The sequence below is a fragment of the Dermacentor silvarum genome, chromosome 6 (genome assembly GCF_013339745.2).
Source record: "Dermacentor silvarum isolate Dsil-2018 chromosome 6, BIME_Dsil_1.4, whole genome shotgun sequence".
In the NCBI taxonomy this organism is placed as follows: Eukaryota; Metazoa; Arthropoda; class Arachnida; order Ixodida; family Ixodidae; genus Dermacentor; species Dermacentor silvarum.
The window spans coordinates 185,824,532-185,848,822 of record NC_051159.1 but is presented as its reverse complement, the minus strand read 5'-3'; the positions used below and the strand labels follow the sequence as shown (position 1 = coordinate 185,848,822).

General features: G+C 50.3%; 1 protein-coding gene across 1 annotated transcript in view; it reads right to left on the bottom strand.

Annotated features, from left to right (window-relative positions):
• The window catches only part of LOC119456541 (uncharacterized), a 491,108-nt gene that overhangs the window by 21,912 nt on the left and 444,905 nt on the right, over positions 1-24,291 (bottom strand). Inside the window, exons 6-7 of the mRNA XM_037718374.2 lie at positions 23,765-23,892; positions 18,648-18,864 (exon numbers count right to left, since the gene is read on the bottom strand). Coding sequence (XP_037574302.1) covers positions 18,648-18,864; positions 23,765-23,892 — 345 coding nt within the window. The remainder of the gene's footprint in view (positions 1-18,647; positions 18,865-23,764; positions 23,893-24,291) is intronic.

Genomic DNA, 24,291 nt, shown 5'->3' with positions numbered 1-24,291 from the left:
TGATTGGCTGAAGGAATATCCTGTGAAGAGCGTCACAGGAAGGGCTGTTTCGTAAACGTCAATTTGACGTTGCGTGACGTTGCGCTCGGCCGCCATTGCAGAGATTTTCCGCCATAATTTGTGGTGCGACGAGCCACGCGAATTATGGTAATGAGCGGCCATATGCAATGACAGTGGAGAGGCATGCGTATCGCCGCATTTTCCCTGTCATTTGGGGCGATGAAAATCTTTTGTTCACAACGCGTGCTCATAGCATTTGCATCGCTTTCGGGTGGTGTTGGCATTTGTGTTTTGCACCATCATTTTTATTAAAAACACGTTTATTTGAAATAATATTGGTTGAAACTAGCAAACTTTCTGCGACATTTCGCACTTTTCACTATTGCGTTTGTATTGTAATCAATATTAATGACTTTTCGCATCATCAAAGGCTATGACAACGGTGACTTTTTAATTTACACAAAGAAATGTACGCAAGACGGCGCCTTGAAGTTTCCTCTCGCGGTGCGAGTAAGCAGCGAAGTGCACAAGAGATGGCAGTGTCGGCGTTTGCGTCGCTCAAGCGGATACCTGTGGCGCGCGCAACGCTATCGATGATATTCGGCCGCTTCTCAGCCAGACGAGTCGGGCCGAGTCACTTGCGGATCACGAGATAGCGATAACGCGGCCTAGAGCGTGCGCTCATCATCACTGGTAGGTCGCGTGTGTTGTCTCAAGGTAGAAAGCAAGCGCGTGGGCGCCAATATACGATGACTCATTCAGTTTCCCGAGGACACGCATCTTATCTAATGAAGCAGATGACAGCCTGCGCGCATGCAGACGACGGAAGCGAGAAACGATTTTGATGGAATAATCGTACGCTTTGAGCTAGCGGCTTTATTTTTACTGGGGAGGAAAACTGTTTTCCTTTATCAAGAATGCTAGGTTCAATGCCTACATTACAGTTTCTTAGGCGAAACGTCAAATTTGCGTATCGTTACGAAAGCAAAACGGGGCCATCAGCGCCATTTTGTAAGCGTCGCGCCTACGTCACGCCTCGAAGAAAATGGCGGAATGTCCAGAATAGCGGCTTAAGCGTCCTCCAATTTTTGTCACGCGATGTGACATGCGCGCCGCGTAGCGTCGATACATGTGAACATTGCATTGCCGTTGCGCTATATTCCACCAGGTGTCCCTACATGTAGCAGTTACATATAGCAGTTGTACGCTGCGTGTACCTGGACCTGGTTAATTCAAGTAGGCTAGGTGACTATTTGTCACCTTGTGAGGAGGCGGTGACGATTTGGCCTATTGGATTTATGCAGGCGTTGGTTGCGGGAGTTGGGGGACGTTGAGGTGGAGTTAGGGGAAATTGAAGGTTTATTTACATTATTTACAGTAATAATACAAAGAAATGAACAGTCATAAAGTTATCGACGGCCGGCAGCAAATCGGACGCTGCGGCCCGTGGCAAGAAGAGGAATGTCTCTTCTCTTGGTCTCTCTTTTAACCCCTTCGGACTCTCGAGGTGACGCCATTTTCAGCCAATCGTCGAGCCAGCTCAGATGTAGTCATTTTCCTCCCCTGGCATTGGTCCGTGCAACTGCAGTCATATTCGGCCAATGGGGACGCTCCAAGGGCTCCCTTGTCCAATGGTTGACCTTCCTCCGGCGTTGCCTCCTCGCCTGGAAGCGCTCAGCTAGAGGGAACGGGTTGTCTTGAACGACATTCCAGAACTGCAAAACATCTTTGCTCGGAACCGAAGGTCAACTACCTGGAACCGTGCCAGCCTCCCGTTGCACTTTCGGGAAGAGTCAAGCAGGGGGGAGACAATAGCTCGACGTGCGGCTCCTGAGGTGGGGGTCGCCAACCTGTCTGACGGGTGCGGTAAGGTGGTAGACGCGCCCCGGCGCACCATAATTGGAATACGACGGTGATTGGATGTGGTCGGGGAACTGGAGTGATGCCAGGAAAAGGGTGCGTACCTGACAGTCCCCAGTCCGTTTCGAAGGGGATGCAAGTAAACCATCATCTTCAGCATCATCAACAGCATCGCATCATGCCAAGCGTCAAGGGATGTGACCATGTGCGCCACGTAGTCTGGATGCCTGTGTTTAGTCTTCGGTACATGTTAAGGCGCCTCCTCGGTAGGTACAAACCTCTGGTAAAATTGCTTGGCTGCAACCAAGCAACGTCTGGCTCAGCAGACCGCTGTGCAAAGCCCGACGTGTTGCGGCGCAAGCCGCAGCTCGCCGTCTAAGCCGGGCGGATAGTTCAAATTGTTCTCGTAAATACGATGCGAAGAGACTTCGCCGCGAAGACCATGTGCGCAGAAAATTAAGCTACAGCCGCTACTGCAGCTTACGCTGTGATTGTGCTGCGTGGGCTGCGCAGGCCTGTGACTTTATTTATCTCGATGGCAATTATATACACACTCCATGTGAATTTTCGCCGCCGCGGTTATCTTACCACTAAAGTCGAAGCGCGATAAGATCCTATCGCGCCCCGGGCGCCGTATGCTGCGGGAGTGAGAGAAACGTGCGAGGGTGAGCCGAGAAGGATGGTGGCTAGATGTACGCTGTCTTCCCATGCGTTCAATGTTGGAGGTCACGTGATTAGGAACGCATTTTAGAGGAGGCATGCCAGCCTGCGTCTCCTCCTCTAGAGCGGCCACGGCGGCGCATGGCTGTCTGCGCGGCTGAGCGCATACGCGGCCCACGCGCAGTATCTTGGAGAGAGTGATTGTAGTAGGAAAGAGGCGCTATTTTCTGCAGCCCTCTATGATGCTCGTCTCAGCGCCTACTCTGCGGTGGCAACAAAGGCTAAGGGCAAGCTAAGATAGCTGATGGCTTCGTGCGCGCTGTGTTCCCGCGCCCCTGTAATGTTGGAGGTAGCGTAATCTGAACTTTCCTACAGGCGGTAAAGCGTGAGGGAGCACGAAGTTTTTGCTTGCCGGTACTCTTGGTCCCGCCAGAGTTTCGAAAGCGAGTGTTCGTTTCGAGGGCATCGAGTAAGATATGTTCATGTATTCCCGCGCGCGCGCGACACCACGCTTGTTAATTTAACCTGCAAGTGAGTGTTTACTGCAATTAATACTGCCGATAAAAATACGAAGCTTACTTGGTGTAGTTGTCATTATCTTTTCTATTGCTATCAATTCTTCGCCTTTCGGGCAGAGCTGCCACTTTTTTTCCACTCAGGCTAATTTTCGCAAATTTATTGTCTTAGTTGTAATGAAGAAGAGGAGGACAGCCGACGCGCTGTGCGCGAGACAATGCTCGACCTGATCTAGTGATCTTCGCTGCGGACCTTTCTTGATTCGCGCCCCACATCCAATAAACCTCGTTTCAAGATGTTGGATGTGCTGAAGAGTCCTGAACGCCTGCGCCCTGGAACTCCGATCCCGCACGCTACAGTTGACCTTACCAGCCGATGCGGTGCCGCAGAGGTCACCACCTCCGGCCGTACTGTGCTCCGGCGCGCTTCGCCAAAGAGACCCCGCTGTGTTCAGTGGCAAAGTCGACCACGACCAAGACTGTCGAGGACTGGCTCACATGGTACGAGAGGGTGAGTACGCACAATAGATGGGATGACACCACGAAGTTAAACGTCATCTTTTACCTCTCGGACGTAGCAAACATGTGGTACAAGAACCACGAAACGGACTTTGAGACCTGGCCCGCTTTCAAAGCGTCGTTCTTGGACGTTTTCGGCCACCCTCCCGCCGGAAGCTGCGCGCCAATGTTTGTGCGCTCGGGCGCAACGCCCTCGTGAGACATTTACCAGTTATATCGAGGACGTCGTCGACCTGTGCAAGCGTGTCGACGCTTCAATGAAAGAGGCTGCTAGAATTCAGCACACAATCGACGATGACGTCTTTCAGATGCTTCTCGCGAAGTCCCCTCTCACCGTGGCCGATGTTGTCAAGCTGTGTCAGAGTTATGATTAATTGCGTAGTAATTAGTTTATTAACATATAACATATAAATTACGGTGCTGTTTCCATTTGTGTGTTTTCATTACGGTGAAGGGAAAGAAGAAGGTGACACGAACAAACGACCTAGAGGAAGACAAAGACTCTGGTCGTTGCCTGAACGCCATATACATCAGTTGTAAATATACATTATTCTACACTCGTGGGTCTGCTTTCTACCTGCGACATTTTCGTGGAGGTGTGGGGTGCAATCAAGGAACTTCGCAGCGGACGTCATCTACCTGCCGCCACAATGGCAGATCAAGCGACACAACCGACAACGCCTTAGCAGTTCGTGCCAACGGTCATACTCACTCATCCGCGGGACCCGGGGACATTTTGTGGCACGTACAACGCCGATGTCGAGGACTGGCTTGCGATGTACGAGCGAGTATACGACAACAGGTGGGATCCAACAATGATGCTAGCAAACCTGATGTTTTATCTGAGATGAACTGCGAAGCAACGGTACGATACACATTAAGCTGACCTAACAAGCTGGGATGTCTGCAAAGAAAAAATGCTAGACCTGTTTGGCAGACCTGACGGTCGTCAGTTGGCAGCAAAGATAGAACTTGCGTGCCGCACTCAGACGTCAACAGAATCATATGTCGTGTACATACAGGATGTGCTGGCCCTCTGTAGCAAGGCTGATAACAACATGACCGAGGCAGACTAGATTGGTCACATACTAAATGTTTTGGTATTGCAGACGATGGGGCCGTCAATTCCCTGATGTGTAAGGAGTGTGCCACTGTGGAGGCAAGTATAAAGGAGTGCCGGCGCTTCGAACTAGTGAAGGGCCGCCGCGTTGCTCAAAACTTTCGACAGATTGCCCAATACAGCCGCGACATCTTCGTGAGAAGACCCGCGGCGGTTCGTTCACCCGACAGGACCGGAAGATATAACGCGCATCATTCGCCGTGAGCTTGAGGCCATGGCTCCTGCTCCAGTTCGTTCCGTTTGTCGGGAAAGCGTCCCCGCTATCTCGCTTATACAAGCGGTCGTTCGGGAGGAAATAGCGAGTTTGGGCATTCCATCTCTCTGCACGGTCCACCATATGAACACCTACCAGATTTCTCCGGCCACTCGCTCCCAGACGCAAAGCTTTCCGCCACTCCGTCGCAACCCAGCTGACTGGCGCACATCGGATGATAGACCCATCTGTTTTAATTGTTCCGGTATTGGACACATCGCGAGTCATTGCCGCAACCGCTGGTCGTCGCCTCCTCAGTGGTCGCCTCCGAGTCACTACCGCCAAGTTCCAGACAATCGCACTTTCTCGCCCTACACGCCGACTAGGAACATCAACGCCGACAGTGCTCCACCAAGATCCAGCCGCTCCCCGTCTCCGCAAGATCGTCGGTCCCGTTCGCCTCTTCTTCGCCGCTCTTCGTCCCCGTCTGCAACCGGTCGGTTCCCTTCGGGAAACTAGGCGGTGCAGCTTCCGGAGGTGAAGCTGCAACTCCGACCCGGCACACAAATCCTCTGTTGACCCTGCGTACACGTGGAAACCTACTGGACATTGAAGTTGATGGTGTTCCTGTTACATCTGTCGTTGACGCAGGAGCGCAGCTTTCCGTTATGAGCGCTGCTCTCCGCCGAAGGCTCAAAAAGGTTCTGACGCCCGCCGTACCGTGCACTGTGCGAGTAGCCGATGGGAGTACTTCACCTGTTCTTGGAATGTGCACAGCACGTGTGATCATTGGGGTTCATTATACCGTTGTTTTATTTATCGTCCTCGGCCTCGACTCGGCCTCGACTCGGCCTCGACTTCCTTTCGAAACACTCGGCCCAAATTGACTGCTCCGCAGGTGTTGTAGTTGGATCTGCCACTTCCTGCCGACGCCACAACTTGTGCTTCAAACCACTTATGTTCTACCAAGTTTGCAAGGCTGTCTCCACAGGCCGCTACAAATGTCCTCCTGACGGCCTGTCCTCCCGTACCTGATGGCGAGTACTGGCGCTCTTTGGCCATCCCTGGCCCTTGCGCCAATAAAATCCATATATCATCATCTGATGGCGAGTACGTTGTGTCGCCACTTACTAACGTAGTTTTGTCGCGCAATATGGCCCTACCGAGCACCATAATCCGGATCCTCGAAAACTGCGCTCGCGTGCCCATCCTCAATTTTGGATTTTCGACGCATGTGCCGCCACACGGTATCGCCATAGCGCATATCACTCCTTTTGAAGAATTTGAGATCCATTCTTTCACCTCTGAATCCTTCCTCAGTACCAACGGACCTTTATCACTCATTCCTTCGTGCTCGACACCTGCGGACGATGTTTGTAATGTAGAGAGGCACTTTAATTAATTACAGCGTAATTGCACTGCAGCGAGAGGTTACACAGCTCATGCAACACAGGCACAAGGCTCGTCGTCTTTCTCGAAGCAGTGCATACTGCTCGTTCCTCTTCAGTACAATTATCTCCCCGGAGAAAAGGAGCCGTCCCGGCGACCTACGCGCAGGATAGCACAGGGGGGTCGAAGTAAGGCCGCTGAACGTGCACGATGTCGCGCCCTCGGCGGCGCTTATCCGAAGGTGGCTCAAGGGGTTCTATCATGTAGTTCACAGGAGACGTTTGACAGACCACACGGTAGGGACCCTGGTACTTGGAAACGAGTTTGGGTGAAAGTCCAGGGCTGGCGGCGGGAACCCAAAGCCAGACTAGTGAGTCAGGGGCATAGGGTGCAGGGCAGGCGGGAATATCCCGACCGTGCTTCTGTCGCTGCTGGTCTTCCGTAGTAAATGTGCGGGCGAGCTGTCGGCATTCTTCCGCGTGTGCAGCAGCTTCGGACAGGACAGTAGACTCCGTTGTGTCAGGGCGATACGGGAGGATGGTATCCATGGTGCAGGAAGGCTCGCGTCCGTAAAGAAGAAAGAACGGGGAAAATCCCGTAGTGCTCTGTATGGCGGTGTTATAAGCATACGTCACGAAAGGTAGAACGCGGTTCCAATTGGTCTGGTCGGATGCGACGTACATGGATAACATGTCGCCAAGAGTACGGTTAAAGCGCTCAGCCATCCCATTAGTCTGCGGGTGGTATGCAGTAGTGGTGCGGTGAATTACGTGGCATTGCTTGAGTAGAGCTTCTATAACCTCAGAGAGAGAGACACAGCCTCTGTCGCTGAGCAATTCTCTGGGGGCTCCATGGCGAAGTATGATGTTACGCAGAAGGAACCATGCAACATCACGCGCAGATGCGCTGGGCAGAGGCGAAGTTTCCGCGTAACGCGTTAGATGGTCTATCGCCACAATCACCCAGCGGTTGCCGTCTGAAGTACTCGGCAGGGGCCCGTAAAGATCCACTCCGACGCGGTCAAAGGCGCGTTCTGGGCAAGGCAATGGTTTCAATGGGGAAGCTGAGGAACAAGGGGTATTCTTGCGGCGTTGGCAAGCGAGGCAGGAGCGCACATATCGGCGGACGAATCGGTACATGCCGCGCCAGTAATAACGGAGTCGCAGGCGCGCGTACGTTTTTAGTACTCCTGCATGCGCGCATTGCGGGTCATCGTGAAACGCTGCACATATGTCCAAACGTAGCTGCCGTGGGACGACGAGTAACCATTTGCGGCCGTCCGAGAGGTAGTTACGGCTGTATAGGAGTCTGTCACGAACAGCGAAGTGGTGTGCTTGGCGACGCAGTGTACGGTCAGACGAAGGCGCTGATGGGTTGGACAGAAAAGCCAGCATATAGAGAATCCATCGATCCTTCTGCTGCTCCGAAAGCATGTCCGTGGCAGTAAGGGAGGACTCGCATATTGGTACCTTCGAAAACTTGGGCTGGCCTGACACAGGGGAGCGGGACAGGGCATTCTCGTCCGAATCTTTACGGCCTAGAGCGGTACAGCACTCGAATGTCGTACTCTTGGAGGCGGAGCGCCCATCGAGCGAGGCGACCTGAAGGATGGCATGATGGTCAGTTATTACGTCGAATGGGCGGCCGTAGAGGTAAGGGCGGAATTTAGTTATGGCCCAAATGATAGCCAAGCATTCTTTTTCTGTAATGGAATAGTTGGCTTCCGCTTTCGTCAGTGCGCGGCTGGCGTAGGCAACGACGTATTCATCGAAGCCAGTCTTTCGCTGCGCGAGAACAGCGCCAATGCCGACACCACTAGCATCCGTGTGAATTTCTGTCGGTGCACTTGGGTCGAAATGACGGAGAATCGGGGGTGAGGTTAGAAGACGACGCAGCGTTGTAAATGCGGCATCGCAAACTGGCGACCAGGCCGAGAGGTCAGGGTTACCCGCGAGAAGCTGCGTCAAAGGCGCTATTATAGTGGCGAAGTTGCGGATGAAACGGCGAAAGTATGAGCACAATCCGATGAAGCTGCGGAGTTCTTTGGTCGTGCGAATTCGGCGACTGCTTAGAGTTTGGTAGGATCTGGAAGCACATCTTTCGAAACAACGTGGCCAAGGATGACTAGCTGTCGGGTGGCGAAGCGACACTTCTTGATGTTGAGCTGGAGTCCAGCATCGGCGAGGCAAGTGAGGACGCGTTCGAGTTGGAGCAGGTGAGAAGAAAAGTCCGGGGAAAAGTTGACAATGTCATCGAGATAACAAAGGCATGTCTGCCATTTGAGACCTGCGGAGGATGTTATCCATCATTCTTTCAAATGTGGCAGGCGCATTGCACAGGCCAAAGGGCATCACGGTAAATTCATATAAGCCGTCAGGCGTAACTAATGCCGTTTTCGGGCGATCTGACTCAGCCACCGGGACTTGCTAATAACCAGATGGCAAGTCTAAGGACGAAAAGAATTCAGCGCCTTGGAGGCAGTCCAGTGCGTCGTCGATACGGGGGAGAGGATAGACATCTTTTCGGGTTATCTTGTTCAGGCGTCGATAGTCCACACAAAAACGAATTGTCCCATCTTTCTTTTTCACCAGCACTACTGGAGAGGCCCAAGGGCTGTGGGACGGCTGTGTCACGCCGCGTTGAAGCATGTCGCCTACGTGCTCGTCGATGACACGGCGCTCCGTCGCGGACACACGGTATGGACGCTGCCGTAGTGGCACATGGCTACCGGTGTCGATGTGATGAACGACTGTAGCTGTACGCCCTAAACATTGTTGTTGGAGGTCAAAAGAAGTGCGAAATCGGGTAAGGCAGGGCGACGATCTGCGAGCGCTGACTCGGAGTGAGGTTCAGTTCAACACACCGAGCAAACGTGCTGTCACATGCTGGCTCAGACGCAGAGACAGGAAGAGCCATAGCATCAACCTGAAGAGGGGTCGAGTCATCAGGCACATCGTAGAGAAAGCCCGTCTCAAATTCGTCAGCAGACCCGAGGCACTCGCCATGTCGTAGGCTTGATGTACACGAAAAAGGATTGGAAACGTAAAGTGCGCTGGAGCTCTGGCGAATGGGAAGGATGGCGAAGGGAAGCAAGAAGAGATGACGACGTGCAGCAAGTTTCGACGGCGTGAAGAGAACTGTGGAATCGTAGAAAGCAGCACAGGTAACGGGCACAAGGGCGGGAGAGAAAGCAGGGATATCGGTGTCGGCGGCGACGAACACTCTAGCAGAAGAAAGAGGCAAATCTTCCGAAAGACTTCCGCAAAATGGAGTCAGCGCAAGTTCTGCACGGGCACAATCAATAACTGCACGATGAGAAAAGAGGAAGTCCCATCCTGGAATGATGGTATGAGAGCAGCGGGGAAGAATAACAAACTCAATGTGATATAAACTGTCTTGTATGGCGACACGGACGGTGCAAGTTCCTACAGGCTCAATTGGCTCAGCGCTTGCTGTACGTAGCGAAATAGAAGAAAACGGCGTCGTGACCTTTCGGAGCGTACGGCGAAGCTGGTCGGCAATCACTGACACCGCGGCACCGGTGTCGACAAGCGCGTGAACGGCGATACTTTCCGCATAAACTTCAATGACGTTCGTAGGGAATAAACGAGGGCTTGATCAGTTCGATGAGATCGCAGTTCTTGCCTCCGGAACTGCGCCTTTTAGTTTTCCTCCACAGCGGGGGGGGACAAGGAGGGACAGGGAACATCGACGGGGAGATGGAGACCGACGAGTGGTGAAACTTTGAGGAGCAGGAGCCGAGGAACCGAAGTGCGGAACAGGTGGGACATAGCGGGACTGGGAGTCAGGTCCATTTACTTGTGGCCTCGGAGTATCAGGAGGGTACCAACCCCGCCGGCGGCAAAATCGTGCCACGTGGCCAGCAAAGCCACACGCGTAGCAGATAGGCCGATTGTCTTGGGTAGGCCATGGATTGTGAACAGGGGGCCCAGGCTGGGGTGCACAATGCTGACCCGGGCGTAGGGGCTGCGGAGGCGCACAGAAGTCGCTTCTAGGCATGTAGTTTGCAGCGGCAGAAGGCGACGCGTAGAAGCCGCTTGTGGGTGGGTAGTGCGAAACTGCAGGCGGAGGTCTTGGACTGGCGACGACGGCAGCGTACGTGAGCGGAACCGGCGCTGAAGGTGGCTGATGAGCGAGAGGTAGTGCGTCGCTGACTTGTTCATGTATGACCCGACGTAGTTCCGGAGACAAGGAAGACTCAGACGACCGGGTAGCAGGCAAAAGTGACAGTTGACGCGCGACTTCCTCTCGAACGAATTGTTTGACTTGGTCGAGGAACGAGGAGTGGGCGGGATCAGCATGGAAACTGTCGGTTAGGGCCGAAACCGTGTCGTCCGGCGCGGCAGCTCGGCGCGTAGTGAGGCGTTGTTTGCGGAGCTCGTCGTAGCGCTGGCACAGGGTGATCACCTCGCCAACCGTTCGAGGATTTTTCGCCAAGAGCATCTGGAAGGCATCATCGTCGATGCCTTTCATGACATTCTTTATCTTTTCACTTTCTGGCATAGTGGGGTTAATGCGCCGACAAAGGTCAACGACATCTTCAATGTAACTGGCGAAGTTTTCACTCTTTTGCTGAGCGCGACCACGCAAGCGTTGTTCCGCACGAAGCTTTCGCACAGCAGGGCGACCGAAGACTTCTTTGAAACAATTAGTAAATGCTGTCCAGGTGGAAAGGTCGGACTCATGATTCCGGAACCAGAGATGAGCGACTCCAGAAAGATAGAAGATGACGTTAGTCAGCTTATCTTTGTCATCCCATTTGTTGTGCGCACTCACTGGGGCGTATGAGGAGAGCCAATCCTCGACGTCATGATCATCGGTGCCGCTGAAGACAGGAGGATCGCGTTGGCGTAGAGCACCGGAGCAGACAACAGGCGATGTCTGGGGGGGATCGGGCTGCGCGGCGTCCTCAGTCATGGCAGAACCGGGAGGGAGCGTCCGGCTGCGGAGTTCCAGGTCGGAAAATGGCCCAGCACCTCCACCAAATGTAGAGAGGCACTCTAATTAATTACAGCGTAAGCACTGCAGCGAGAGGTTGCACAGCTCATGCAACACAGGCACAAGGCTCGTCGTCTTTCTCGAAGCAGTGCATACTGCTCGTTCTTCTTCAGTACAGTAAGATGATTGCCCCTTCCTTCCGAGCAAAAAACAGCTCTTTGTCACCTTCTGTCATCTTATCGGGATATCTTTGATTTGGACGACCGTCCACATGGCCAGACATCTGTTACGCATCGCATCAAAACCGGTGACGCCAGTCCCATTCATAGGCGGCCATTTCGGGTCTCCGCAACAGAAAGGACCATCATACAGAAAGAGGTAGACAAGATGATGGACAAGGACATCATTGAACCTTCCAGTAGCCCATGGGCATCACCGGTTGTCTTAGTAAAGAAAAAAAGTCACAGGCCTGCGCGGCACACGAAGCACAATCAAGGAGTAAGTTGGGGGAGCGGCTCAGGAGTAGCTCCAATTTCGGCACCACGCACAACAGGGTGCATGACATGTTGACCGCTAAACAAGGACAAAGACAGAGAAAGAAAAACACAAAACGACGACACGGGAGGACCACCACTATGATCGTAAGACCTGAAGTGGTACCTTATATTCATAAGGTCAGTCACAACCTAAGGAAGGTGGCAGGCAGGTATGGCGTCCCCCTTGTCTTTTCAACGCCCTTTAAGTTGGCGCGGCTCTGCCCTCGCACCTCCAGAGAACCTAAAAGGCGAGGCTGTGGCAAGAATCATGTCCAGTCGGATGCCAAATGCAATGTAGAAGTTGTGTATGAAATCCCCCTGACGTGTGGCAAGTCTTACATAGGGCAGACGGGGCGGTGCCTTAATGATAGAGCCAGGGAACCTAAGCAAAAAATTTAAGACAGACGAATTGGCGCATTTGCCTGCGCATTGCAAAGACTGCCCCTGTGAACCACGTTTCAAGGAGATAAAGATTCTGGGGAGAAGCCAGGACCAGACGGCGCGAGAACTGACGGAGGCATATCATATAAGAAAGAAAGGTCAAGACTGTGTTAGCGATACCTCCGTTAAGCTGTTTGAATCAGAGATATGTTTTTTTAATAAGTGGTTGCCCCGCTAGGCTGATGAGTGGACTCGGTGCTGCGTTCTGCGCATGTCATGTTTGTCTACGTGTTTCTGTCCTACGTGTTTCTGTGAATAAATCAGTTGCAAGTTACCGCCCGTGTCATCGTTTTGTGTTTCTCTTTCTCTGTCTTTTTCCTTTAGCGGTCAACATGTCATGCCGTAAACACCAACTAGGCCAAACTCAAGCTCTTCTCACGCACAACAGGGTCTTCGCGGCAAAGTATCTTCACCCCGTTTTGACGAGAACGATCTGAACTGTCCGCCCCGCGTCGACGGCGAGTTGCGGCTTGTAATGCTCACTGCACAGCAGTCTGCTGAGCCCGATGATGCCTGGTTGTAGCCGCACACGTAGCTCTACGCTTGCAGGCGCCTAAACTACTCGTAGATGACGCATCCATACTGGCGGAGGCTCGGGATCACGTCGATTGCGCGCCTCGTCTAAATCGCATTTCGTCGTCTGCGCCTGCGGACCTGCCTAGGGCGCGTTTATAGGGCATTTTGCCGCTACCTGATAGCAAGCGCTTGCGTTGCTCAGTGGTAGCGTATCTGACTCCCGCGCAGCGGGTCGCCTTCGAGGAAACCGCCTTCGTCACACCGGACGGTCTGTACCAATTCAAAGTCATGTCCTTTTGATTACGCAATGCACCAGCTACATTCGAGCACATGATCGACTCTCTCCTGCGTGGCTTGAAGTGGTCTACGTGCCTCTGTTACCTCGACGATGTGATTGTGTTTTCACCGAACTTTGAGTGCCACCTACGGCGCCTCATGACCATACTCCCGTGTATCGCAGGGCTGGCCTTCAGATAAACTCCTCTATGTTCCATCTCGGTCGCCGTGAAATTACCATGCTCGACCATCTCGTAAACGCCGCCGGAATCCAACCTGACCCATAGAAAGTTCCCGCCGCGCGAAATTTTACTGTACTTTGTTCAATAAACGATGTCCGTAGTTTTCTGGGCTTATGCTCTTATTTCCGGCGATTTGCGAAAAAATTTGCCGACATCGCTCGCCCTCTCACTGACCTTCTTAAGAAAGATGTCTCTTCCTCTTGGGGACCCCTGCAGGAGAAAGCCTTCTCTGCCCTGATTGAGCGGCTTACAACTTCCCGATTCTGTCACACTGTGACCCTTCTGCGCCCACTGAAGTACGAACTGACGCGAGTGGTCATGGCATCGGCGCTGTCCTCGCTCAGCGTCAACAGGGCCAAGTCCGCGTCAACGCTTACGCCAGCCGCGTTCTTTCCACGCCCGAGCGAAATTACTCCATTACTGAGAGGGCATGTCTCGAGCTCGCATGGGCAGTCACGAAATTTCAACCGTACCTTTTTGGTCGGAGCTTCTGCGTCGTAACCGATCATCACGCCCTCTGCTGGCTCTCCTCTTTGAAGTACCCAACTGGAGGACTTGCACGTGGGACATTGCGTCTACAAGAATATACATTTTCTATTATGTATAAGTCAGGGCGCCTACATAAAGACGCTGACTGCCTGTCCCGCAATCCCGTGGATCAACCGGGCGATACCGATGCAAACTCGGACATCAGTATTCTGTCCCTCTCCGGCGTTCTCCATATTAGCGACGAGCAACGCAAAGATCCTGTTCTTCGAACACTTATGAAACGCCTAAGCTCCTCGCCCAATGACCCGTCCCTCCGGATGTTCACCTTGCATGAAATCATACCGTCGTAGCGCTCGTCCTGATGGCCCGGAGCTTCTCCAAAGCATCTCCGACTGGTCGTGCTCCAGCAACTTCACGACGCTCCTACTGCTAGACATCTGGGCATCACTCGTACTTAAGAACGCCTGCGGCGCCGATTCTTCTGGCCCGGCATTTATCGCTCTGTGCGCCGTTATGTCGCTTCCTGCGACCTGTGTCAGCGCCGGAAGACACCTGCTATGCCTCCTGCTGGTTTGTTTCAACCAATTGATATCCCTACAGAGCCATTCTTCCGTGTGAGCCTCGACTTCCTTGGCCACTTTCCAATTTCCATTAAAGGAAACAAATGGATTGCTGTAGCAACAGTTTCTTACCGCGCCTGTAGAACTTGGGTCACCGGTGACAAATAGGTTCCGCACAAAAATTTAAAAATACCAGCGCTCCTATGGACTAGCTGCGACATTTAGTGCATTTTATAAGCACTAATCTTTGATTTCCTGCATAGTTTGCTTTTTCTCGCGGAGCGGCGATTTTTAACGGCGGTTCAAAGTGCGCGGTTCGCTTGTTTTGTTCACGAAGATGTAAGACAATGAATCCACCGGACCCTTGCGCGAACAACGTTTTTCTGGCGATTCTGTCGTGTCTGCAAGTGATTATTCTGCAGTTTATAGCAGCAGTGACTCCGAAGATTATATCTGATCGTCGGATTTTAGTTCGGACGACGGAAACTCACAAAACAAGCTCGGATTGTCGTCAGGTGTTCGGCAGCAAGTTCCGTTTTCTAGGTGACAGATATTTTAGGCCGCTTGAGATGTCGTAAGGATGTTGGCAATATTATATCTCTTATTTACGGTGTCTCCACCGTATGTGGTGGAGATCTGTTGCCCAGCAGGGAGTGATGTTTAGCCCAAGAAGAGAACCAGGCCTCGGAATGGTGCTGCGCAGTGAAGCAAAGCGGCTCACAAAGGCGATCGACAGTTTTGTGATGTTTTTCACAGCAGAGGTTATAAATAGGATTTGCATGAACACAAATAAGTATGCGTGGACGCAAATCCTGAAGAAGCAGTCCTATGGGGGTACAAGTTGTGCGTGCTCGCTGACCCTCAGACAGGCTACACCGTACAATTTTATGTGTACACGGGCAAGCGAGAGAAAGCAAGTGCAAGCAAGATTACAAAAATTGAGAAGATGCAAGAACTCCCATCACGACAAGGAACTTGACCATAAAACAAATGTCATCTGTAAAACCTGCAATGTTTGCTTGTGCGCTACAGCCAAAAACTGTTTTGCCCAGTGCCACGCCAACCTTAGGAATTTATTTTTTTTCCACATCTTAGAGCTTTGAGATATGGTTATACATTTTGTTGCTAATACTAAACATTGTAATATGAAGCTATATTTGTTGCTTACACAATTTACAATTTTTTATGGTAAAGGCATACGTTGCGCTGTTTTGGTGCCATGTTGAGAGTTATGTTTTGTATTTGAGATTTTTTTTCTGAATTTCAATTTAGCATAAATTTCGAAAATGCCCATGGTTCAACAGCTCATTTCTTTCTTTCTTTACTGATAGCTATTGCAGTATTGTGTTTGAAAATTTTGTAGTAGAAAAAATATAATTGTGGCACCTGATGGGTCAAGGCACTTTCTACTATGCAGAAAAAAATGTGTACCTCATATGATTTGTGAGTTAGACAATCCCAACTTTCCTCTTTTATAGGCAATTGATTTGCAAACATTTTGTATATTTCGCATTATTTTTCTTTTTTTCTGCTTTTGTGTTATGAGTCCCACATTGAAAATGTTTGTGCAATTTTCAATGAACCTTGTTTTTCATGAATATTATTACTTCTTACACCTTAACATTTGTTTTTAAAAGTAATATCTTTAGAAAATACGTTCATTTAGCTTTGTATTGATATATAGCATGGCACTGTAACCATGATAATGCGTACTACAAAAACTAATTACGAAATCCTACAAAAAGTGGCACATTTTCCCACGGTAACGAAAGAGTTATGCCACGAGATATGCCATTGCACGAGCGATGCCAACCAGCGGCGCTACAGATGTCACCGACTTCTTACTATACGACGTCACCCTGCACCACGGCGCCCCTCGCCAGTTACGTATCGCGGCCGCTACTTTCTATCGAAGGTCGTCTATGATCTGCTCCGCTCCTGTTCTACAGAACACCAGCTTGCTACCGCGTACCACCCTCAAACGAACGGCCTCACCGAACGACTTAACCGCACACTAACTCAAATGCTGGCCATGTAATGTACGTCTCCGACGATCACCGCGACTGGGACGTCGCTTTCGCATATAACTCGTCCCGTCACGACACTGCCGGATTCTAATCATTTTACCATTTATATGGCCGTGACCTCACCTTTGCCCTTTGACACGTTGCTACCTTCCACAGCACAATCACCCAGCACTGGTTACGCTCGCGACGCTATTGCCTTAGCCTCTCAGGTCCGAGAGGTGGCCCGCCATCGCCTCACAGTCTCAGAAGCGACGCTACGACCTTCGGCACCGAGACCACCGTTTATCACCCTTGTCCCTCTCTGGACGCCTTCCCGTCGCGTCGGCTTGTCGGAAAAACTACTTTCCCGTTATTCTGGTCCGTACCAGATCTTACGTCGTACCAGAAGAATATGTGGTCAATTTGTTTCTCTCTCAGCTTTCGATAAGACGTGTATTCGTACTTATTGCTATCACTTATCATTAACACTTTATTTAACTGAAGGCGTCCTAATCCAACGGTTTCATTTAAGCCCTTTTTCTAAGGTTGTAGTGCTCGTCTTTCAAATAACCAAACACTATCTGTTCTTGCTTCCTGTGTCCTGGCAAAAGTAGGCCTACTGGATTAGCAACCCCTGCTTACACGTGCAGATTCTTGGCCGCTCGTGTCAGGTACCCTTACTTCTTCGTACAACCGGCATCAATACCCCTCCTGGTTCCTTCGCTATCAAAACAACCCCCCCCCCCCCCCCCCATTTTTTTTAGCACTTCGACAACCCATCAGCTGGCTTTACGCACCGGGGTATTATGGGCTAACGAAAACAATTCTCCGTATCCAAACGCTGGCTGACGTGACATCCCTCGTTAGAGCACTCTTGGTCCCTTTACCAAATATTGAAACCTACCGTGAAAGACTACAGTAGGGAAGTATAATTTCCCGATAAGCCGATGTTCAAGCACTCTGATAAAATGAGGGCAAACAAGGGCGACGAAAATAGACACCTTCTTAGTTCTTGTTTTTTGCGCTACCCTCATTTCGCCATGCACTTGTACCAACTCGCCAACGTGTCAACCATGTTAAATCATTACATGACGGTTAATGAAGACGCTCAAAAACAAATCAGCTTCAATGGTTTGAATGGTAACGCCTTGTATTTTAATGGAGGTGATATTTCTTGCTTCTTCGGTGCAAGCGACTAATTTTATTTTCGAGACGCTCTTCGTCCCCGAATAGGTAGTGCGAGCACAGAAATAAAGGAAGCATTAACAGCAAAATAAAGAATAATGTAAAAAAAATTATACATAACCCACGCACTGTGGGGCTGGCTGTTATGCGAAGCATTTTCCAGGAGGCAGGCTACCTCGCATCGTTTGCGGTTCTCTAAATCATGACCAGATGGGCGAACGTGTTCGTGTTAGGAGAGCAATGTCGACTGAGCCTGCGTAACGAAAGCTGCAGGAGAGCGACAGCGATGACGATCGCACGACGGGGACGGCATTTCTACTCCGGCCGTTCGACGCAAGTTTACGACATGCTGATTGTTGGGTTCCACGTATGTACTGGACGGAGGCGCTAGTGACAGCAACACTGACAGTGACGTCATCTGCTGTGACTAAGAGTTATACAACAGTACGTACATCTATGTCTGTGTTATGTGATGTATGTTTAATCGACGTTGGGATTTGCAGTCTGGCGAAGAAGCGTTAAAATCTGTTAGACGTAGGCCGATCACACATGTGGAGCAACGTCGCACAGTTTCTACGTAGCGTTAACTGCTACGACGAAAGAACAGGGGAATGTGGGCTCATTACGACGGCGGTGCAATCTAACACACCGTGTCAAAGCGCTAGCTGTCACGAAAGAAGAATGCGAGAAATTTGCAAATGGTGCACGCACCAAACGTTTCAAGGAGCTCGTTGGCTTTGGCAGGAGATACATGCGATTGTGGCTGAATTGTTACAGTAAAAAGTAAAAAAAAAAGACGTTGTTGCCTGATAGTAAGCGCATCGGGCTGGTGTGCTGGAAGATAGAGGTTGGATCCCACGGTCGGTGACACATTTATTTTTGGGCGAGGAGGCCCTACACGAAGCCTGGCAGGAACCCAACTACCCATATTAATATACTTACCGCGTAGTCCCTGGAATGAGGCAAGGAACAGTTCGCAAAATTACAGATATATAAATAAGACGATTCTCGAGAATTGAGGGAAGAGGCTGATAGAATAGGCGTGCTGGGGTAATAAGAAAATAATGTATGTCGGAAACATTTCTTTTTGTGGCTAGGTAATGCTTGTCGCCAGGCCCATACAATGAGGTACCTTCTGAGCAGCTATAATGCCCCAGTGTCGCCGTGAAAGCAGCCCTCACCCCTTGCGAAGTACACCTGCAGGCCCGAGCTGTGGCGCTTGTCGCTGATTGGCACACGCAGCTCGCTGGCAGCCGTGAACTCGCGCAGCTGCCGCGAGACGCACTTGAGGCGCAGCTCGCCCTTGCTGAAGTGCTGCTCGCCCAGGCGGAAGTTGAGGCGGAGCATGACCGCTGCGCCGTGGCCGTTCGACGGGGAGGACACGTACGAATCCTGCGCCTGCAGCGAGCGAGCAAGGGTGCACGAAGCAGAGATTGATCAGCGCGTTGCCATCTCGTAGACGACCGCACATTCAGCTCATTCGCATCTATATCAATATACCAAGCTGATTATAATGCGGCATCAACGTAGGATAAAAACGGGCTAATGGCAGTGAGAAGGGAAAATGCTTTGTTCAGACTAGTCTGAAGAAACTGCTACAATGTATACTAATAATAGAGCGCGCATGATACTACACAATCGTTCTGCGGGATATGTTTCCGTGCAAACAAAACGATGAAACAAATAATGAGGTCATCTTACTAATGAACACTACCGTAACAATGCATAGACTAAACCTCGTTGCGCAACTTTCCAATATAGATTAGGTTTCGCGGTATCTCGGAGAACGGTTTCGTTAACGCCAGAAATGCTTTGACGCAGAGGTTTGCTGTCTCATCGTATAAAACCAATAAATAGACATCGTCTGCGGCCGATGCCGTACTGGCAAAAAGTACATTTCTGAAGAAAAGAAATACTCGTCCATCGTAAAGAGCGTGCAGCAACGTGGCTGTTGTAGCCACAGAGTTGTTCCCCACGAAACTAGGCAGCTGCAAGCAGGATGGTTCAACCAGCGGGGAAATGCTTTTCCACGATTTTCCCTAAACTTCATCCTTCCGGCTTCAAACAGCTCTGAGATTTTGTATACTGACCATGTACAACATAATATTGAGTTATTAAGTCCATAATTCACAACGATCATGCACGTAAACAGAGTATCAGTGCTTGCTGCACACACACAACAAAAAAGCATTGCTTCGAAATTTGTGCTAATGAATGCTAACACAGTGTAGTAAATGAATAAACACAACGTGTAAAGTGACAAGCACGAAGGTGCGACAAAGTCACGTGGTGACCATCATAGCTGAATGATCGCAGTGCCAGTGTTGCCTTTTGTAGGAAACTCGATGGGTTGTGTCTCGTTACTTTTGTATGTAGTGTTCAAAAGTAGCTGCATGAAGCAAGACCTACACGTTGACCTCCTGGTCGCTGTATCTTCCTGAGCATTCCTGAATATTTTTTCCTGGAACTATTCAGGAGAAGGTATTTATGCGATTAGCATTCTTAACATACTTCACGCAGTTACCGGCGTCTATATGTCGTCTATGTTAATGTCCGGATATAACCGCTTCCCGGCCAGCTCAGGTCCCTGGTAGTCCGTGCTCCAATGGATCCTGTTCTGCTGAGGGCACAGAGTTTCTCACTATAACACCTAGAGGGTAATCTGGCGCCACCGTCTAAGCGAGTTTCTTAAAGGGCGATGTGCCGTCAAGGGGAATGATGGGATATGTGTCTGCGAGGCTTGTGTTGGCTGGTGTTGTACGAGGCTTCGTCTAAAACGTGGATATGGCTACACAAAAACGCGTTCTTAAAATCTACATAAAAGGCTTTCATTCGCCCATATTACATCTCTCAATAAAGTTTACTCACCTACAATGCAGAATCAAGCGAACAAAAGCAAGAACAGACGGCAAGTTGTTCCAAAGCGAGCGATAATCTTATAGTCTGCCCTCCAACTTTAGTGGCCAACTGATGCTTTTTACGTTTCATATAATTGTACATGCTAAAGTAGGTCCTCAAAATATAAAAAAAATTGTGTAATAATAAAGCTAAAGCAGCTTTTACGTTCTGTTTTAGCCGGAAATGAATCATTGTGAAAGGCGGAACGGTGCTAGCCAGGCGCGTCTTCAAGGCTTTCTGATTCTCCGAGAACGATGCCAATCCGAAGTCACAAAATACCGGCATTCCCATGGATACCACAGCGCAGCAGCGCCAGTTTTCCCTCTAGGTAATATAGTGAGAAACTCTATGGCTGAGGGAACCGCGTTCGACACCAACCGCTCGCCAATCATGTGCAGCTCTTCAATGAACCTCTTTGATGCCAACCTGGTCGGTATAGGTGCTGCTTTTCAATAAACCTCTGTGATGCCATTGTCGAAGCTAAAGCGAAGCCGACCCTGCTCCGACAGCGTTGGGTTTCGAACTGTTCTTTTTACTCTTTTTTTTATCGCGCTGCACACGCTGCGCGGCCGGTAGCTGAATTCCTCTTCCTTGACCGGCGCTGAACGCGCAGCGAGTTGTGACCTGCGGCCCGGGCCCGAAGCAAGGGGTGCTACAATTTATAACCTGTATTTAAGATTTATATAGCCGCGTCACACTCAACAAAATCGACTAGGACTGAGTTATTTGGGAAAACTAAGCTTGTTGTTCGCAATCGGTAGATTCCCTCGAACTTTAATGCGTGAGAAAGCACCCTGAGAAGCATAAGACCATCTATGACAGCGAGGGCAGACCACGGAAAAGTGTGGTTTTTCATCATCACCCTATTTATGTCTAATGCAGGACAAAGGCATCTCCCAGCGATCTCCAATGACGGCTGTCTTGCAACAGCTGACCCCATCTTACGCATACAAAAAGCAGAAAAACCGCATTTTCCTGCGTATGCGGTTTTCCTCAGTTTCTAGAATAAGGTGTAGGAAAAAAGAAGGAATCAGCTGTCAAGAAGCATGACTAATTATACGTTATCTGACGCGAGCTCTGTGGAGGGAGGCTGACGGCAGGCGCAGCAACAAAAATCTTGCGCTACCGCAGAAAGCCAATGCCACCGCACAATGTCGCAAAATGAGAGATGGAAACAGCGCGGAAACAGGAACGACGGGAGAGATAAAAACGAATTATTCCTGCGGGAAGAATGACGCTTGCCTGGCAAAAACCCAAGTCGTGATAACAGAAAACATTCCGGCCCACAACTCGTGCGCGCACGGGTATCAAATGACCACCGTCGTCACTCCCTGACAAGAGACATAACCCTCTCTTCTTTGTGGGCACAATGAGAACAGAGGTGGCAAGCAGTAAACACTGGCGTTGCGACGACACGCAATGGCGAGGGGGAGCAGGAAGAAGCGCGTTCAGAGAACAGTGGCTCGAAACAGACGCCGAATGATCCCGATAATCCCGCTAACCGCTGCGCGGCAATTCCTCCGTGCCGGCAGTACTGAGCGCCGAATGCTGGCGATAAGCGACCAGAACGACAGCGGCCCCCGCTTCTCCCTTTCCTCTTCCACATCGGAGAACAAACGATGCTACGGTTGGTCGGCTCGTCGTGTCCGCGTTGCTGCAGCAGCAGCGTCCGATACCCGCCGGGCGAGCTGCAAGGCTTGAGTGACAAAAAATGGCCACGGCTATAATTTCGACAGTTGAACAGAGCGGAAACCGCGGCGGCGACAATAAACTGCGCTACTTGATGAACGACTTTTAGAACGGCCGTATATCAGCAGATGCTTCCGCGCAAAGGACAGCGAAATTTTCTTGGGTAAAGAAACCACCCGCTCATTTACTACCTCAGTCAAACGGATGACAATATTGCCCGTTGTTGTGTAGCGTTCAAAGATGCCAGTGCAGACTGGAAGCATTTCCCTTACAAGTACTGAACTAAGACGCGTTCACGTACCGCACGTTGTTCAGCCAAACAGAGCGCTGATCGACACAGCCAAGAAGTGCCACGAACGTCTTTCCATCAAAGAGCACATCGTACTTACATTGAACAGGCCGTTCTGTCGTTTTTTCACGCAGAATAGGGAAACACGTATGCCCTCGGGCCACAGTTTTTCGTTCAAGCAGTGACTGCCTATAGCAGATTGGTGGCTGAAAACATGTGTACTGCAAGTTCAGAATGTAATTGACAGAATGTAACGACGATACCTTACGTCCGCCTGCATGTTATATTTTAGAAACCAAATACAGATGCAGATTTGTGGAAGAGCCAAAAATTATATACTTGAGAAACACAATGTCCCGTTCCTGTTCTTGTCCTCCGAACTCATGGCCAAATCCGCCGAGTAGGAAGGGCCTTCGAGCACAGTGATGAAATTGCGTGTCACAAACTGACGCACTATCAATGCAAAGTGAGCAGGGGTATTATCGTGGTACAGAATCCAGCGCCCCTCTTTCGACTAACTCTCAGACGCTTCAGGACCTTCATGTAAAAAGCATATTCAAGTACGTTTTTTTCACAAAAAGACAGTGCTCCAAATTTGCCAGTGTTGTTCTAGAGAAGAAGCGGTGTATTAGTGCGCAATTCTTCATCGTCATGGTCGTGATCAGCATAGACAGGCAAAACGAGGCACTCATGACAGATTATTTCTACGTTCAAACATGGAGGTTTCCCCAAGAATAAGGCAGTTGGCGAAAAACAACTTCGAGAGCATCGACGACGTCGCAACGCCACACAGTTTTATACACTCTAACTTACATGATTTATAATCGCTCATTCGTTCGTTCGTGCTATTCGATGACATAGACAATCGTAGTCGGTGGCTTCTGCATAATTATTGTTACGCCACGTCATGTCATGCCTAAACCAAAGTGCAACGAGCGAAACCAATTCAGTCATTCGGTCATAGCTGCTGCTTGCAGTAAAACAAAACTGAATTGTCTGCGATACTTTGGAAGGTTTCCGTGTGGATGGTTCGGGGCATACATTACGAGAAACATGAACGAAAGTAAAGAAGTGACCACGGTAGGCCAAGAAATATCGAGCTGAATAAACGCAGGTCATACACAATAAATGGACACAAAGAAGTAGCTTGCACTGGTGCGGGGCGTTTGAGCCTTCTTCAGTTTTCTCGGCCTTATGCCACTTGCGTGACGATGCTACAGTGGCTCACAACACGATTGTCTTTAAATACGTGTTACCTGATCCCATGACCGTGACGTAGACGGCACAAGATTTTCATATCAATGACAGCCTTTTGCACTAGTGATGACCACAGTTACGACCGCGCGCGTATATCACATTCAAAGAGCTCTTGTGCGCAACAGTTTTCTCCGCGAAAATTTCTAGCGCAATGGTGGCACTCACCTCCCTGTCGTTGATGAGCCACTTGAGCTCATGCAAGGGCGCATCCGCAAGGCAGCTTAGGTCGATCGCACTGCCCAAGCTGTAACGCTTCTTGGTGCCTTCCAGCCGGGGACCATGCATGCGAGGCCCTGCACGATTTGCGAGAATTCTCAGCCATTAAATGTAGGCGGAGAGCATCCAAAGACGCAGATGCACTACCGGCACATGCACATATACACTATGTATAATTTTTTCGTTGCCGAAAATGAAACGTGCAATGTTTCACTGCCGTGTATTTCTAACATTATACTGTACCTTGCTGTTGTATGTTGTATTCTGGGCTGTTTAAACTTATCTCAGAGTGCTGCGGCCCAGTGAGGCGAACAGTTGCCTTTAGTAGCAAAGCTCGAGGCTGCCGTATGTGTAAACCTGTACTATTGATCTCAAAATTTCAAATAAAAAAATATACGAAGTGATGAACGCAAGCACTGGGGCAAGAAAACTTGGTGAGAAGAGTCTATGGTACACCAGGAGATACACAGACTCCG